Raw genomic sequence first — 15,061 nt, 5'->3', positions numbered from 1 at the left:
TGTCTATTTACTCACCTTTCCTCTAACAGACTTTTTTCCAAGTTATTAAAAATAGTCACGTAGATTTCTGCAGTTTTAAACCCATATATTTTACATATCGGGTGCTATGTACTTGATATTTTTCATAGGTTAATGTTTTACAAGCAAAGATAATATCAAGTATTAAGGTTTACTCTAAGCATATTTAGTATTTAACCAGAGAAAGAAAAACAGATTTGCACACCACCCTTGGAATCTTGCTGATCACTTCAATTACGGCTACTAGATCTTTTCCAGGCAGAGGCACACAAGCTGTGAATCGGGAGCTTTGTTCTCTACTTAAGACATTCCTCAGCTTTAACTCATTCAAGTCATACTACGTCACCTCAGATTAGGCATTACCTTAACTGTGCTTACCTAGTTTTCTCTTAGAAGCTGTCTCAAGTCTAGCTAATGCATAACAGTCAGACCCGCACAGATGTAAACGCTTTTTTCAAGAATATGGGATCAGAGAAGCATTATATATTCATTTTATCCAAGTGAAATTTAAGATAACATTTCAGGTATTTACCATCTGGCTACCCAAAGAAGAGATTTCTGACACCAGGTGGCTCTTCAATGAAAAATATATATATATTCTTTTTTTGCTATATCCAGAATTTATATAGATTTTTTTACTAGGAATACACCAGAAACTTATAAGTGTAATGATGTTTTAACAATTTTCCTAAATAAATCCGTAACAGAATATCATCCATTTTGCAGGGAAGACCTTAAAAGAAAGGGACTAATTTTGTGAAATGACAAGAATCCACCCCAAAATTTTGAAAATTGCAGATGCAATGTCTTTGTCAACTATAATTAAATTTAAATTATTTCGATATTTGTTGTATCATTTGTTAGGATGTTACAATCCAATATTCATTTCTTAACAATTTATGATAAGAAGCAGAGATAGCCTGACTCTGCTGTGCCTACTCCTTCATAAGCAATTATGTCCTAACCTGAGTTTCGTTTGATTTATTCCAAAGAGAGGAAGGGGTCTCAGACAAATTCACAAGAAGAAGGGTTAAAATAGAGTTAGAATAGTTAGGACCATGATCCCACCAGACATAAAAGATAAATACAAAAGAATAGTTCCATCCAGTGCATTTTCAGAAAAGTTGTGTTTTAATACTTAGGCACACAGTGACAGAAAAAAACATATTTGCTAGCAATAAATTACTTGCTTCAGTTTTAGAAGTAGTTTATCTTGACTCGTGCATGCCTCCACTCATAGGCGCTGAGGGCAAGCGAACAACAACAAAAAACGGCAATCCAGTAAGACCATACCTTGACTAAATGAATCATAGCATCCTCAAAGAAAACCATGTCCATTCCAGTACCACGGACGTTCTCATTATATGTTTGTAAAAACATATTTAAACGATTCCGTAGCTGATGAAAGGAGTAAATTGGCTCATAGATTTTAGGACTATCTAAATTAACTTCCTCTGATTTTTCACCTAGAACAAAAAGCAAGTAACAAGACCTTAGCACTTCAAATTATTGATGAAGGCTCAATGTGGGGATGAGTAAGTGAAGGTAATTAGAAGTCTCTTTAACCACCCAGAATCAGGTTTATTATACATAACATTACACATTAGATGTACATATGAGGGTGGTGCCTATACCCTGCCTACAAGTAACAGTAAGTTCAGCTGCTTAATTCTCAAAGACAAAACCAGCAAAAACTAACGAGCCTTCTTTCTCTACATCTGAAACTTGAATGATGAAAAGCTGAAATTGACTTAGATGCTAGAAGCAAAAGTAGCACCGGAGAGTAAATAAATATTGCAGTTTTAAATTGCAAATAATCTTTTTTTTTTTTTAAATAAAACCACTCTAAGTTGATTAAATGATTACACTAGTAAAAAAAAAAAAATTACCACTAAAATGAATAATTACCATAACAACAAAAAGAAGTATATGTACTATGAAAAGACATTAATTTGTTTCATGTGATCTGAAAGCCACAAAAGACATTCATTTGTTTCATTGTGATCTGAAAGCCACAAGGAACTGTCAACTCTTCCGCACCCAAAGGAAAGGAGGAAACAGTGCTGCTGTCTCATCTTTCCATTCATAAGTATTAATCATGCTTAAAGGTGATATGCCTTCATTAGTAAGAGTTGTTTCTCGCAGTAAATAAAATCACAGAAAGGTTGAGGCTAGCAGGGACCTCTGAAGTCATCTGGTCTGATCCCCCTGCTCAAGCGGGGCCACCTAGATCCAGTTTCCCAGGACCATGTCCAGATGGCTTATGAATATCTCCAAGGAGAGAGACTCCACAAGCTCTCTGGACAATTTGTGCCAGTGCTCAGTCACCCTCACAGTAAAAAAGTGTTTCCTGATGTTCTGAGGGAATTTCCTATGTTTCATTTTGTGCCCATTGCCTCTGGGCCTGTCACTGGGCACCACTGAAAAGAGCCTGGATCCACTTTCTTTGTACCCTCCCTTCAAGTATTTATACATATAAATCCGTGTATGCCTGAAGACACCTTAATTTCAGAATTCTTTAGCTCTGTATTGTTTCTACATATATGAACACTCCTTTAGATTAAGACCTAAATAAATTAACCGACTACTTATTTTAACCTGCGAAAACACTGGTTAAACAAAAGAAGTATTCCATGGGGAAATGCATTTCTTTTAAGCTGAATAAGACATTTAAACAACCCAGCTACTGATAAAGAAGTGATAAGAAACTAATAAGGAATACAGCAAGGAGTTAACCTGTAGCGATCGGTTTACAGTTTCAAACCATTTAAGAGAATTATATCAGCTTAATCGTGTTCTTGCAGTTTTATTATTAATGTCAAAATAGGGGTCTTGAGAACACTAGCACATGTAACAATCTCTGTGAGGCTAATATCTAAAAGTTGATGTTTGAGCTACATAATCTCAAGTCTTCGTGTGTTTATTTCAGCGACAAATATGTTGTGACTGTACAACCCAGAGATACAGGGAGTATACGTAAACGTATCACTAACCTGAACATATGGTTATTTGAAATTAATGTCAGATGTATTTTTATGTATATTTAATAGCTCAGAAATCCATTTCCTGTTCTTACACTTCCATCATAATAAGCAAGACTAAATTCCATTAAAGGGACAATTAAAACAAAATTACATTTGTTATTCTTTTCATTTAAAGCCAAAACAGAAGGGGTTCTCATGGCTCTGACAAACATACTGAGGACAAAACATATCATTTATTAATGAGGGCCTCCTACTTTGTATTTAGATGATGTTTCATGCTAAAAGGCACATTACAGGGCAGGTATCTTTAAACTGTCACCAAGAAGTAAGTTATTTTGAGAAATACATGCTTCTTTTTGCATTTATTTTTCAGTTCAACATAATGGCTTCTAATATGGATTCAACTTTTTGCATTAAAAGTCACTCATCACTCTCTCAGTATCTATTCTGACTTATAGTTTAGTCCTGTCTACATTGTTGCAGTTTAGCAAGTTATTTAAGGATGTATTTGATTGCTTTCTCACACCAGTTTGCCTTTTACTTCCATTTGATTTGTTCCAATTAAATATTTCCTAACCTTCACTCTCCTTTTGTCACTGCCTTCTGACTACTTCAATTATCAAGAAGAGATTTAAATGGCATTTGACCACTCTGGCCAACCTTTTATTGCCTCCACTATCCATCATTACAGTGATAGGAACACGGTTAAATGAATCATCCAATGGCTTAAATAACAACCTTCCCCAAAACCCAAACAACTGTTTTCTGTTCTTTTGTAACAACTAACAAATATTCCCAGGTCATTTAGCAAGGTCAGTGACACAGGGTTTTTATTTAAAAGACAAAAAGACATTGTTATAAGTCATACGGGTAATTCAAGAAGTTTTACTAGCATTCAGGAGATTTTGAAATAATATTCATTTGTTACAAAATCATGTATCGGGTATGTCCTAAGAAGTACTGGATTAACCCAGAGCCAGTATTCTTTTACCAGGTTTCTAGGGGATGGTAGCTAGAGTGCTAACCTTTACCTAGAACTGCAAGCCCACCACTTCAAGTCGATCATACCACATTACTTTCATCATTTTAGAATAATATACTCACTATTTGTCAGTTTTGTCTATCTACCACATTGATGGAAATGGAAGGCTCTCCTATACAGATAACCTGGATATAAATATGGACTTAAAAATCCCATGAATATAAAGATGTGCCACAGTTAGTAACACAGAGTACCTTCAAATTCACCAGACAGAACAGCCACCCTTGATGCATAAACTTACTATGCACTTTTAAGACGTTTCTATTAGCATCTATTTTATCATATCCCCTTCCCTACTCTTGCCATTCCCATGGTTATCACAGTCCATTTTTACCAGTTCTTTGAGGTGCATCTCTTAAGAAGTGAACAAAGAATGCATCAATTTCAGAATCCAGCAAAGCTTTTGCTTCTTCAAATTCATCCTCAATGAGTTTTGCCACAGCCGTGTCAAACCAGTTTACATCTTCTGAGGTTGTGAAACGATCAGCAATAACACGCTTACATTCATGCTTCCACAGTTTTATTAGTACCTACATAAAAAAAAAAAAAATCCATCAGATTAGGCATGCTTTTATTTATTTATTTTAAAAACATACTAACACTAGAAAAAAAATCACAGAATAGTCACAGAATAGTCAGGGTTGGAAGGGACCTCTGGAGATCATCTAGTCCAACCCCCAAGAAACAGTAGTATATTGGGGTTTATTCAGGAAAGATGCCTTGAGCTTCTCATTCCACCCAACAGCATTTTAAGCTTACATTCAGTTAACTGTGCAAGAAGCCTTAATCTAGCATTCCAAACCAGAGGGTATTTACCCAACTAAGATTTTATTTCCCTAGCCCTAAAGCCATATCCATACCTTTTAACACATTTATGCACTGATAAACCACTTTTTAAACTGGTCATTATGTAGAAGGTGGGTGGAAATAATAGCATCATGGCATGAATAATTTTATGCCAAATACAGATGTTACTCCCAATACTATATCCAAAGTAGTTAGAGGAAAAAAAAAAATGTATAAGGGTTTATATTATTCCTTTTCCAGATTCAAAACACTTCAACATATTGAGAGCAGACCTGAGGAGAAGGACTTGGGGGTGCTGGTGGATGAGAAGCTCCACATGAGCCGACAATGTGCGCTCACAGCCCAGAAGGCCAGCCGTATCCTGGGCTGCATTAAAAGCAGCGTGGCCAGCAGGTCAAGGGAGGTTACTCTGCCCCTCTACTCTACTCTCATGAGAGCACACCTGGAATATCGCGTCCAGCTCTGGAGCTGTCAACATAAGAAGGACATGGACCTGTTGGAGCAGGTCCAGAGGAGGGCCACGAAGATGCTCAGAGGGTTGGAGAACCTCTCCTATGAAGACAGGTTGAGAGAATTGGGGTTGTTCAGCCTGGAGAAGAGAAGGGTCCAGGGAGACCTTACAGCGGCCTTCCAGTATCTGAAGGGGGCCTACAAGAAAGCTGGAGAAGGACTTTTTGCAAGGGCATGTAGTGATAGGACGAGGGGGAATGGCTTCAAACTGGAAGACGTTAGATTTAGAATAGATACTAGGAAAAAAATTGTCATTCTGAGGGTGGTGAGGCACCGGAACAGGTTTCCCAGGGAAGTTGTGGATGCAGCATTGCTGGAGGTGTTCAAGACCAGGTTGGTTGGGGCTTTGAGCAACCTGTTCTGGTGGAAGGTGTCTGTGCCCATGGCAGGGGGTTTGGAACTAGATGATCTTCAAGGACCCTTCCAACCTAAACCATTCTGATTCTATACCTTTGAAGTCATTCGGTTTGGTCATAGAATGGAGAAGGAAAATTTGCCAGGTTCTTAATCCTAGCAGTATTGGTTTTAATCCTACATTATTACTACACAATAATAGAAAAACTTCCAAGTACTCCTTCAAGACCTCTTGTTTGAGCCTACAGTACTTTGTACAAATGACACATACTATGTCAAGTCTCAGAACTAATATGTAAATTTATACAATCAGACTTTGAGCAATTGTTTGTTATACTTCAAAAGATATTAATTGAGAATGTATACATATATAATCATCTTAGTGCTGTATATTTTTAGCTTCAGAAATTAAAATCAATTCTAAAATTTACATATTAGATGTAGTAGAATTCAGGAGCTTATTCAACAAGCAGGAAAGTACATTAAACATGAAGTGATTATATAACCCAAATGTATAACAAATTTTCCATGATTACCATAAACATTGCTTTTCCAGCACTTCATGTTTCAGTGCTCAAAACACTAAATGACTTTTCCTTAAAATAATTAAAAGATAAATGATGCATAAAATATTGAGCTTTTCTGGAAAAAAGGTGGATTATGGAAAAAAAAAATATCCCTATGACTCGTTACTACTTCCTCCTTTTAAGCTGTAAACAGAAATCATTTGTTAGACAGATATTAAGCAGTGACTGAATGCCTCAAGACACTAGTGGAGAGAGGGGAACTGTTTATTTTTTTAATGAATATATACATATTTTCATTGGGTTAAAATAAGTTCATTGCTTCTCATAATTTTATTTGCTTGCTTCTTTCAAACAAATTAGCATGTCGGTAGTAGAACAAGCAGATAGAAGCAAACCCTCTTCTGTCAAAAAAAGTAGGTTTTGCTATAGTTATGAATCAAAGTTGCCATTTCAGTTGGCACTGTAAAAGCTGGACTAAAACATCTTTCAATCAAAAAAAAAATGCTGAAAAACTTTTTAAATCAGAAATTATATTTTTCTAATGCAAACTCAAATGCCAAGAAGTTAGACTCTTCAACCTCTTTGCGACACTAATTATAACAAAGCCACTGATGTGCTGCACTTACCTTTGGTTCATTGATCACTTCGGCTGTAGTGTTCAGCATTCCTTGCCAAATCCTTGAGAGGTCTCGAAGGTTGAAGACATAATGGAACTTGGCTGGTGTGGGCAACATTTTTAGCTTGGTAATCTGCCACAGCCTGCGTGTTAGTGGAACCAATTTGGCTACTGTTTTCTTCACATCTTCTGAAAATCCCCGCCCACTACAGTAGTGCCCTTCTCCAATTACACCTGTGGAAAAAGAATTTGTGAAATGAAAGATTTTTCTAAGACACACTAGCAGCAACACCAAGAGCTACGATATTCTTAAATTTCTTTTTCTTTTTTTCAAATCCCAAAACCTTTTCTAATTTGTTGAAATGACTTTTCCAGTCTTTATTAAAATCGTGATTAACCTGGTCTTAACACCATTCTGCCATCAGCTCACTGGGTATATAGCTCTTAATTAACTCTCCCTTAAAAATGCTCCTTTGTCTACCAAAATAGCTTCCACAGCCTTTGAATAGCTAATCTCTTCTCTGAGACCAATATGATCCTGTTGCTTGTGAAGGTCGTCTTATTCACTCATTCTTAGCACCAGTAGCACCTTCGCAACTCTCCAGCATTGTCGTTAAAACTAGGAACAGCCTTCATGCCATTCTTCCTAACACTTAGCATACCAATAGATTCAGAGATGTGACCGGATCTGAAAAACTTACAGATTGATGAAGTTGCAGGTGGAGAGTAGTTACTGAAGGAAAATGTTCTGGTAAGCAAATCAGAGAACGACTAAGCCTCAATTTTAATCATAATGTTTATATTTATATAAGAATAGAGAAAAATCAACTATCATTTTCAAAAATGCATGGATACAAAGCTAATTTCCCTTTACCAAAAATTTTGTCAATGGAAGAATTGGAAGGCAGAGTACAGTTGAACACAGAAAATTGTCTCTTGAGCCTCTGTGGAATGTCATTGCGACCTCCCCCAGGATGAATCATGGCCGCCAAAAACTGAATATCCACAATGTTGGTAAATTCACCAGGCTTTTCCAGGTTATACAGTCCTTTCTGCTCCATCAGCTGCCTAACTATCTCATTAGTGACCTGTAAAATAACCAGGTATTATACAACAGAATATTATACAAACAACTAAATGAAACACAAAACTTACTTATGTACTTGAAAGACCAAATAAAGAGTATACCATTATTTTCTCCCACAAACTCCTGCTTATTTGCATCAGGACAAAAATGCACTGTTAGGAATAAGAGTATTTAGATTGTCCTTTTCATTGGTAATATCTATGGACAAAAATCCTGGGAGCAGAGGGGAATCCCTAGCTTAGAATTAATCCTTCGTACTTTAATTCATTGTTGCTTGAATGCTGCACGATCTCTAGTGCTGTTGTATTCGAAATAATTCTCCCTTTTAACACAAAATTTCCAGTTTGTTCTAATCAAGCCCAAACTGATGCATCTTCACATTACATTTGCTCCCAAATATTTTGATGTGTAACAATCACAAATATGGTTTTTCAAGATGCAAACATAGAATTACTTCCATACAAAATAAAGCAAGATTCCTTTTCTTAGCCATAAATGGAGGCCCTGCTTTTCTGTTTGACCAGCTGGAAACATCCCACAGACAGTACATTACACAACTATACTTTAAAAATTCTAACATTAGTTTCCAAAGCAATATACTTCAGAACAATCTTGCCAATGTAAGTAATGATTACTTTGTTTTTTTTTCTAAAGGAGAGAAGTTGCTTCTTACCTCCCAGCATTCACAGCATTTTAATTATTGTCCACACAGCCAGTTTGCTATCACAGTTTGTGTGCCAAAGATTTTTTTTCTAATTCATGTTTTTACTTTTTTTTATTAAAAAATGAGTGTTGGTAAAAAAACATTGTTAAAATTATATATAAAGGCATGTTTTAAGGAGTACTCAAACTGCTTCTTGTAGTAATTATAATTATTTTCAATTAATTCAAGACAATATAAAACTAGATGGCTTCATTAAAAAGACTGCTTAAAAATTAAGCACTACATATCAAATTTACCGCCTACTGCCTGATTGAGAAGAAAAGCCAGTTTTACAGTGTAGCAAGAAAAGAAAGAAAATATCTTTTGCCTTCTTTTTTCCTCTTTTACAAACTAACCTGATCTCCCCATTCATTCACTATGGGCATATTCACATCATCAATGAAGACCGTCATCTTTTTGCCTGCAGGCGGACCATACGTTGTGCCCATGCGTTTGTCCACATAACTTTCTATTGTACGCTGTTAAAAAGAAATTATTAGCGTAGTTCCAAAGAGCCCTTCCTTTCATACATGATTCAATCATTTAAACATATTGATGATTTTGTTACACAGAATTTTACTAAGGAAGGTTTAGTCAACACATCTACTGGAGGCAATTGCACCTGTTCAATTAGAATGTCTGAAATTCTCATGCTATACAGCGTTAGGTTGGTATCAGATATAACAAATTTCTAGTGTAGACAACCATGCCTAACAGTTTCATAATTTTGAAACCATTTCAAATTTTTCTTTCATTTTATTCATTTATCAGCAAAATTGATGGTTACTATCAATAAAGATTAAACTAATAATCCATCAGATCTGAAAGATGTGATTCTTGAAAGTCTTTCCAGCAGACATCAACGTACTTCATAAAAGCATACAATGACAATTAAATTCACATACATGAATAGAGTTGATGAAATAACTTTGCTTAATAAGTAGACTTGCCACTACTTTTCTTCCCATCATCTTTCCATTGCTCCGTTCTTTTTAAGGTCCATTTTTTATTTATTCTATAACAAGTGAAAGCTCACTTAACCATGCATAATTATTCTTTAGTGCAAATCTAAATATCTGCATTCTTACGTTGTGCATAGGCTTCTGTACAGTAGCCTGGAAAGCCTTGTTACAAAAGTGGCATCAGTTAGACCAATATTTTAGAAAGTCAGAGTAATTTAAAGGCACAAATGTCGTAACAGACAATGTTTTGGTCTAGATTGTTATCAGAGTCTTGACTGTTAGACTTGCACATCTATTTCAGGTATCTTGATCATCAACAGACTATCATCTATCAGCAATAAACTTGACATCTATTTCATAAAAATAGATGTACCTACACTACTTTTTGATTCTATAGCCCAATCAGTAGATGGAAAAATCTAAGGAAAGTAAGACCAAAATTACATATCTGTATATTAAACATGTTAATAGTTTCTACTATGCTATAAAGCCAGACGATAGGCCATGCATCAAGCTTATAGACAGCACTTCTGATTACAGCAGACAGTGCTTCATCTTGGCATATCAAACCACATTAAAAATATTTCCCATGTATACTGCCAGCAGGTTAAAGAAACTTGAAATAATTCAAAGTAACTCAGTAGGAATTTGGACAGTTCAGGATTTAAGTATTCATAGCTCTATTTAGAGCAGCTGCACTGCATGTGTTACCTTTTTAATGAGTAATTTAATTTTCTGGAATTTAAAATGCAGACAGCACCCTTTTTATGACAGATTGTTGTGGGTAGCACTTATCTTATTCATGGATTTTAGTGAAATCTGATGGAAGTCACTGACAGCTCTACCCAATTAGTGAGAACTGATACATTTGACATAAAAACATTAAATGCGATGAAGCAAATAATATGTATGGTATTATAATAGTCCAAGAACAGCTCAATAACTACTGAAGAAGTTGAAGGGAACATGTTTTTTACAGAGGTCTTAAATCATGTGTTAGGACACTCAGTCCTTTTGAGCAGGTGCTTTTTTGTTTCTGCGCTCATTTTCAATTAAACAGACCGCTTTCAGAAGCATCCTCCTGGCAAATTCTCAGAACAATCTCTGAATCCAGTCACGTCATATCAGAAAGTGAATGACTACTATACCTGGAAAATTAATGGGGTAGTTGCAGATGAAAAATTCAATCTCTTAGCCATGTGGCTTTCAGGGTTATATTTTGACATAAAACCTTTGATGATAACAGTCTTTGCAGTTCCTTGCTCACCAATTAGTAGGACAGCCTAGACAAAGACCACATCGAAATAAGACAAAACACAAGAGCTGGGTGTCTTGGCAAAGCCTCAGCAATCCCACTTAGCTTTTAAACTTAAACGAAGCTAGAAAAGTTAGGTAAAGTGAATTCTCAACAAGGGACATGCAGAAGCAAAGTAGTTAATGTCTCATAGACTCTTGCAGGCCTCACAAGTTAAAAATATTTGCAGTTCGTGGTCATGTCAGTCATGTTAACTAACAAAGGAATGCATTATTCATAAAAGGAGTTGATTATTTGAAAAAAGGATGTACTATCTAGAGCCTAGGTATCAATTTCTATTGTCCTTTACCATATCTTGCTTATCTGACACAGCTTTGGTGAAGAACAGCTTGCATAACCTCTGTAATTGCCCCAGGTGGGCAGAATCCATATTAGAGTCTGGCACTCTGCTGCCCTGCGTGCTGCACCCTTTCCAAGAGCTACATGAAAAAATTGCTTCTGTTCCGACCTGATCTCAGCTGTAATTGTGTTTATTTCCAGTACAGAAAGGATGGCTGAGGGGAAGACAAAAAAGCCTGGAAGCAGTGAGTATACAAGAGTTCAAGCATATTGACATGAATGCAGCTCTGAAATCACCATTTTATGTTAAAAAAAAATGAAGTTCTTCCTTTTCAATAATATAATATTTTGCTTCTAATTCAAAAACTTTAACATGTGTACTGGTAGCACCATTTCAAAGTGAAATATAGGAAAAGTACCTTGCCCTGTTTTGCGATAGTTTCAATAAGGAAATCCATTCTTACATTGTCAACATTAGGTACAAGAATGGAGTCATACTCTGGAGAGCTGCTACTGGGATATACATACTCTTCAACACGTGTATTCCAGTGCATCCATTTCCCTAATAAGAAGGAAATGAAGTTAATGTTTTAGAAATGCAAGGCATCATCACTCCTTTTATTTTCTGTTGAGCTGACTCATCTGTCAGTGCCTCTGTCTCACACACAGAAATGCCACTCTGTAAATCCAGACCAAAATTATAGAATTATATAATCATAGAATGTCTCGAGTTGGATCTAAGTGGTTTACTGCTCTGTCCTACATAAATCACGACAAGGACAAGGCTTGTTTATTTTTGTTGACTTGACAATTCATCAGCACAAAGTCCATGCAGCTTTCTGTAGCAATATATCCACATTCTGATTTCTCACAGGAAACAGACAATAATTTTTTACAACATGACCAGTAAAGTGTAGCTGCAAAACAAAACTTGCTAAGGAACACAAACAAAGGTAAGCTATAAAAAACCCTTCTGAATTAATTCTCTAAAAGAAGCACAATTTTAAAATTACTTTTAAGTTTTACCCCATACCACCCAGCTGGGTTACTAACCATCAGATGCCACATAATAATCAAACATGGTATCTTCACTGCCTTCTGGGATACAGGGAAGATCAAGTTTTATCGTTGCATGGTTTCGAAGCCAGTGTTCCATTTTGTATCTGTCTTCCAGTTCTAGTAATGCTCCTACACTCCACATAAGAGAGAAGATGTACAGCCTTTCCAAGTATTTTGGAGTCAATTCCCCTCCTTGCTCCTGAAGGATTGAGTTAGGTTTTTATTTTTAATAGCCTGAAAATTCTAGTTGATAATCATTAGTAACATTAGGTTAAAAGCCTTCAGTCATGTTTAAATTTACTGATGTATTCATTGATGAGCAGACTGAGTCAATATCAGGTAGACCGCAAAATGTAGACAAGCACCCTGTAAATATCACTTTTAATCACCCATTACAGCATTTGATCTGTTTAAATTCTAGTTTATAATCTGTTAACAATCCACCCAAAAAAAACCTGAAGGCAAACTGTTCTCTGATGCATGTTACATGTCAGTGCTTAACATCAAATCCAAATGTGAAAGAGGGCACATCCTAGCTATTATTTTCTAAAGAAAAAGAAGGTATTCCTTACTAACCTGCATCTTCATTTGTATTCCAAGTCATCAAAGAATCTCCTTTCTACATAACTTCATGACTTAAAATTATCTCCATTAGTTTAAGCAAATATAAAAAAAAATCCACGCTACTTTACCTTAGGTGGGATGAGGCCTTGCAGCATATTAATGCTCTGCATAATCACAAAGGCTTCCAACATCTCAGTCTTGCATTGCAGAGACTGAATGCTGAAGCGGTATAAGTCTGGGAATGATGAAGAATACAACTGACGTAGAATTTCAGCTTCTTGGAAGGAACATCTCTTCAAAAAACCCTGTTACAAAGCATGGTGAGAAAAAAAAATTAGTTCCCAATGCAAGACTCGGTAAATTCAACTCTAGTAATTCAAAAGCTCCAGCAAGCATGGAAAGTGACTTCTTTGGGGGGGATGGGGTGTGGGTGGGGCTCAGATTCCTTGCCTCTTGGGCAGGGAAGGTCAAACTATGTCAAACTGTTTCCTTGCCTGTTGGGTGGGGAAGGTTCAACTAGGTCAAAGTAGGTCAAAGTAGGTCAAACTGACAGAAGGTCAAACTTTACCCAAGTATGCATAACACCTACTGGATGTTAAACGTGGATACTGAAGAAAATATAGAGTTTTCAACAGCTCAAAAATCATTCTTTTCAAATATTTTTTTAATTATAATGGCTGTTTGAAGTATACAACAACTCTGCAAAGAAAGAATATCACATGTACTGAACACAAGTTTGATTTATTCTGCACAACATTAGTTTCTAGCAGTGATACAGTGTACCCCAGAAACATCTGGCAGTTGCAGAAAAAAAGTTAGGATTTCAGGGGAGAATGTCTGCTGGTGCATGTAGTGTTTACACAGTGCATCTCAGTATCTGTAATGCTGGATAAACAAAACCTAATTAAAACTACCTATTCCTCAAGATCATAGAACAAGATTTGTTCTTTGATGCCTTTAGCTCAAAGTAGTAACCTGCTTCTTTGAGTTACCCAGGAGCTTTCTCTCATCAGTGTGGCAGAATGCTTCTCATTTACATCCATGAATTTATTCCCTGTATAAAATACGCTTATTAGCGGAAACACTTGCAGATTCTTCCCCAAAATTCAAACTAAAATTTGCTGCAAATTGAAATCAAATAAATCCCATTTAAACATAAGAAAAAAACTTTTTTGTTGTTGTTGTGAGCGTGGTCAAACACCGGAACAGGCTTCTTGGTGAGTTTCTAGAGTCTCCATCTAAAAACTCAACAGGACACAGTCCCGAGCAACCTACTCTAGTTGACTCTGCTTTGAGTGAGGTGTGTTCAACTACATGATCTCCAGACACCCCTTCCAACCTCAACTATTTTATGCTTCTGTGATTCTTTTCTACATTTCTACCTTCATAATCTTTTGAAACTATCTTCTACTGCTCAAAGTAAATAAACTCTGGGATTTATTACAATTAGGTAGATGTATGAAAAAGCTTTCTAGAAACATGTAGGTGGAAAACAAAGTGCTAATGATTAAATGGCAGAACTACTTAAAACAGATATCCAGAACTTCACCAGTTGTTTAGAAAAAAATCAGGGGTAAGTAGAAAAGTTGGTAAGATGGTTTTGCTTTGGAGGAGGTTGATAAGTAATGGATCAAATGCCTTTGATCACTTTGCAAAAGCTGCTTAAGAAGCATGCTAGACAAGAACAGCAATACGAAAAGTTTGAGATCTATTTCACTGAATTTGGAAATTGCTTATGTTATGACATTGCATTCCAATAGGTTGTTACAATTAATTGTTTATAAATTGTAAAGATGGGAAATCTAAACATATACAACAAATTCCTGAGCTATTTGTATTTGTTTTTCATTATTTTTCAAAGCTCTGAAATATTAAAAAATACTGTTTCATTCAGCATCTGAGAATTAGAAACTAAAGAAAAAAACTCCATTTAATTCTATTACAAAAGTAAGGAAATCCTATAGTGAACAATGTGAGATTAATGTCTACCCTGTTCTGCTGGAATATGTAGTATACTGCACTACAAAATAGATTTAAAGGGAGATGTACTGAAAGAGCCATCAAAATATTTTACTTATGAAGTAAAACCAAACCAAACAAAAAACAGATTAATGTTATTGGCTCAAAAGATAAATAACTATAGGTTGCAATTTTATAGCAAATTGGGGGGGAGGGGGAGAGAGCAAGGGAGGTTGGAGGTGGTGTTTCATGGCTGAAATGAATGTAATTTCTTT

At 35.9% G+C, this 15,061-nt stretch overlaps 1 protein-coding gene across 1 annotated transcript in view; it reads right to left on the bottom strand.

Annotated features, from left to right (window-relative positions):
• The window catches only part of DNAH5 (dynein axonemal heavy chain 5), a gene marked incomplete at both ends in the record, with an annotated part of 140,940 nt that overhangs the window by 48,835 nt on the left and 77,044 nt on the right, over positions 1-15,061 (bottom strand). Inside the window, 9 exons of the mRNA XM_082499404.1 lie at positions 1,312-1,484; positions 4,379-4,574; positions 6,869-7,092; positions 7,733-7,946; positions 9,005-9,127; positions 10,759-10,893; positions 11,624-11,766; positions 12,258-12,462; positions 12,956-13,132. Of these exons, the coding sequence (XP_082355530.1) occupies positions 1,312-1,484; positions 4,379-4,574; positions 6,869-7,092; positions 7,733-7,946; positions 9,005-9,127; positions 10,759-10,893; positions 11,624-11,766; positions 12,258-12,462; positions 12,956-13,132 (1,590 nt within the window). The remainder of the gene's footprint in view (positions 1-1,311; positions 1,485-4,378; positions 4,575-6,868; positions 7,093-7,732; positions 7,947-9,004; positions 9,128-10,758; positions 10,894-11,623; positions 11,767-12,257; positions 12,463-12,955; positions 13,133-15,061) is intronic.

The sequence above is a fragment of the Vanellus vanellus genome, assembly GCF_965231255.1.
Source record: "Vanellus vanellus genome assembly, chromosome: 2".
NCBI lineage: Eukaryota > Metazoa > Chordata > Aves > Charadriiformes > Charadriidae > Vanellus > Vanellus vanellus.
This window is presented reverse-complemented; position numbering and strand designations above follow the sequence as displayed.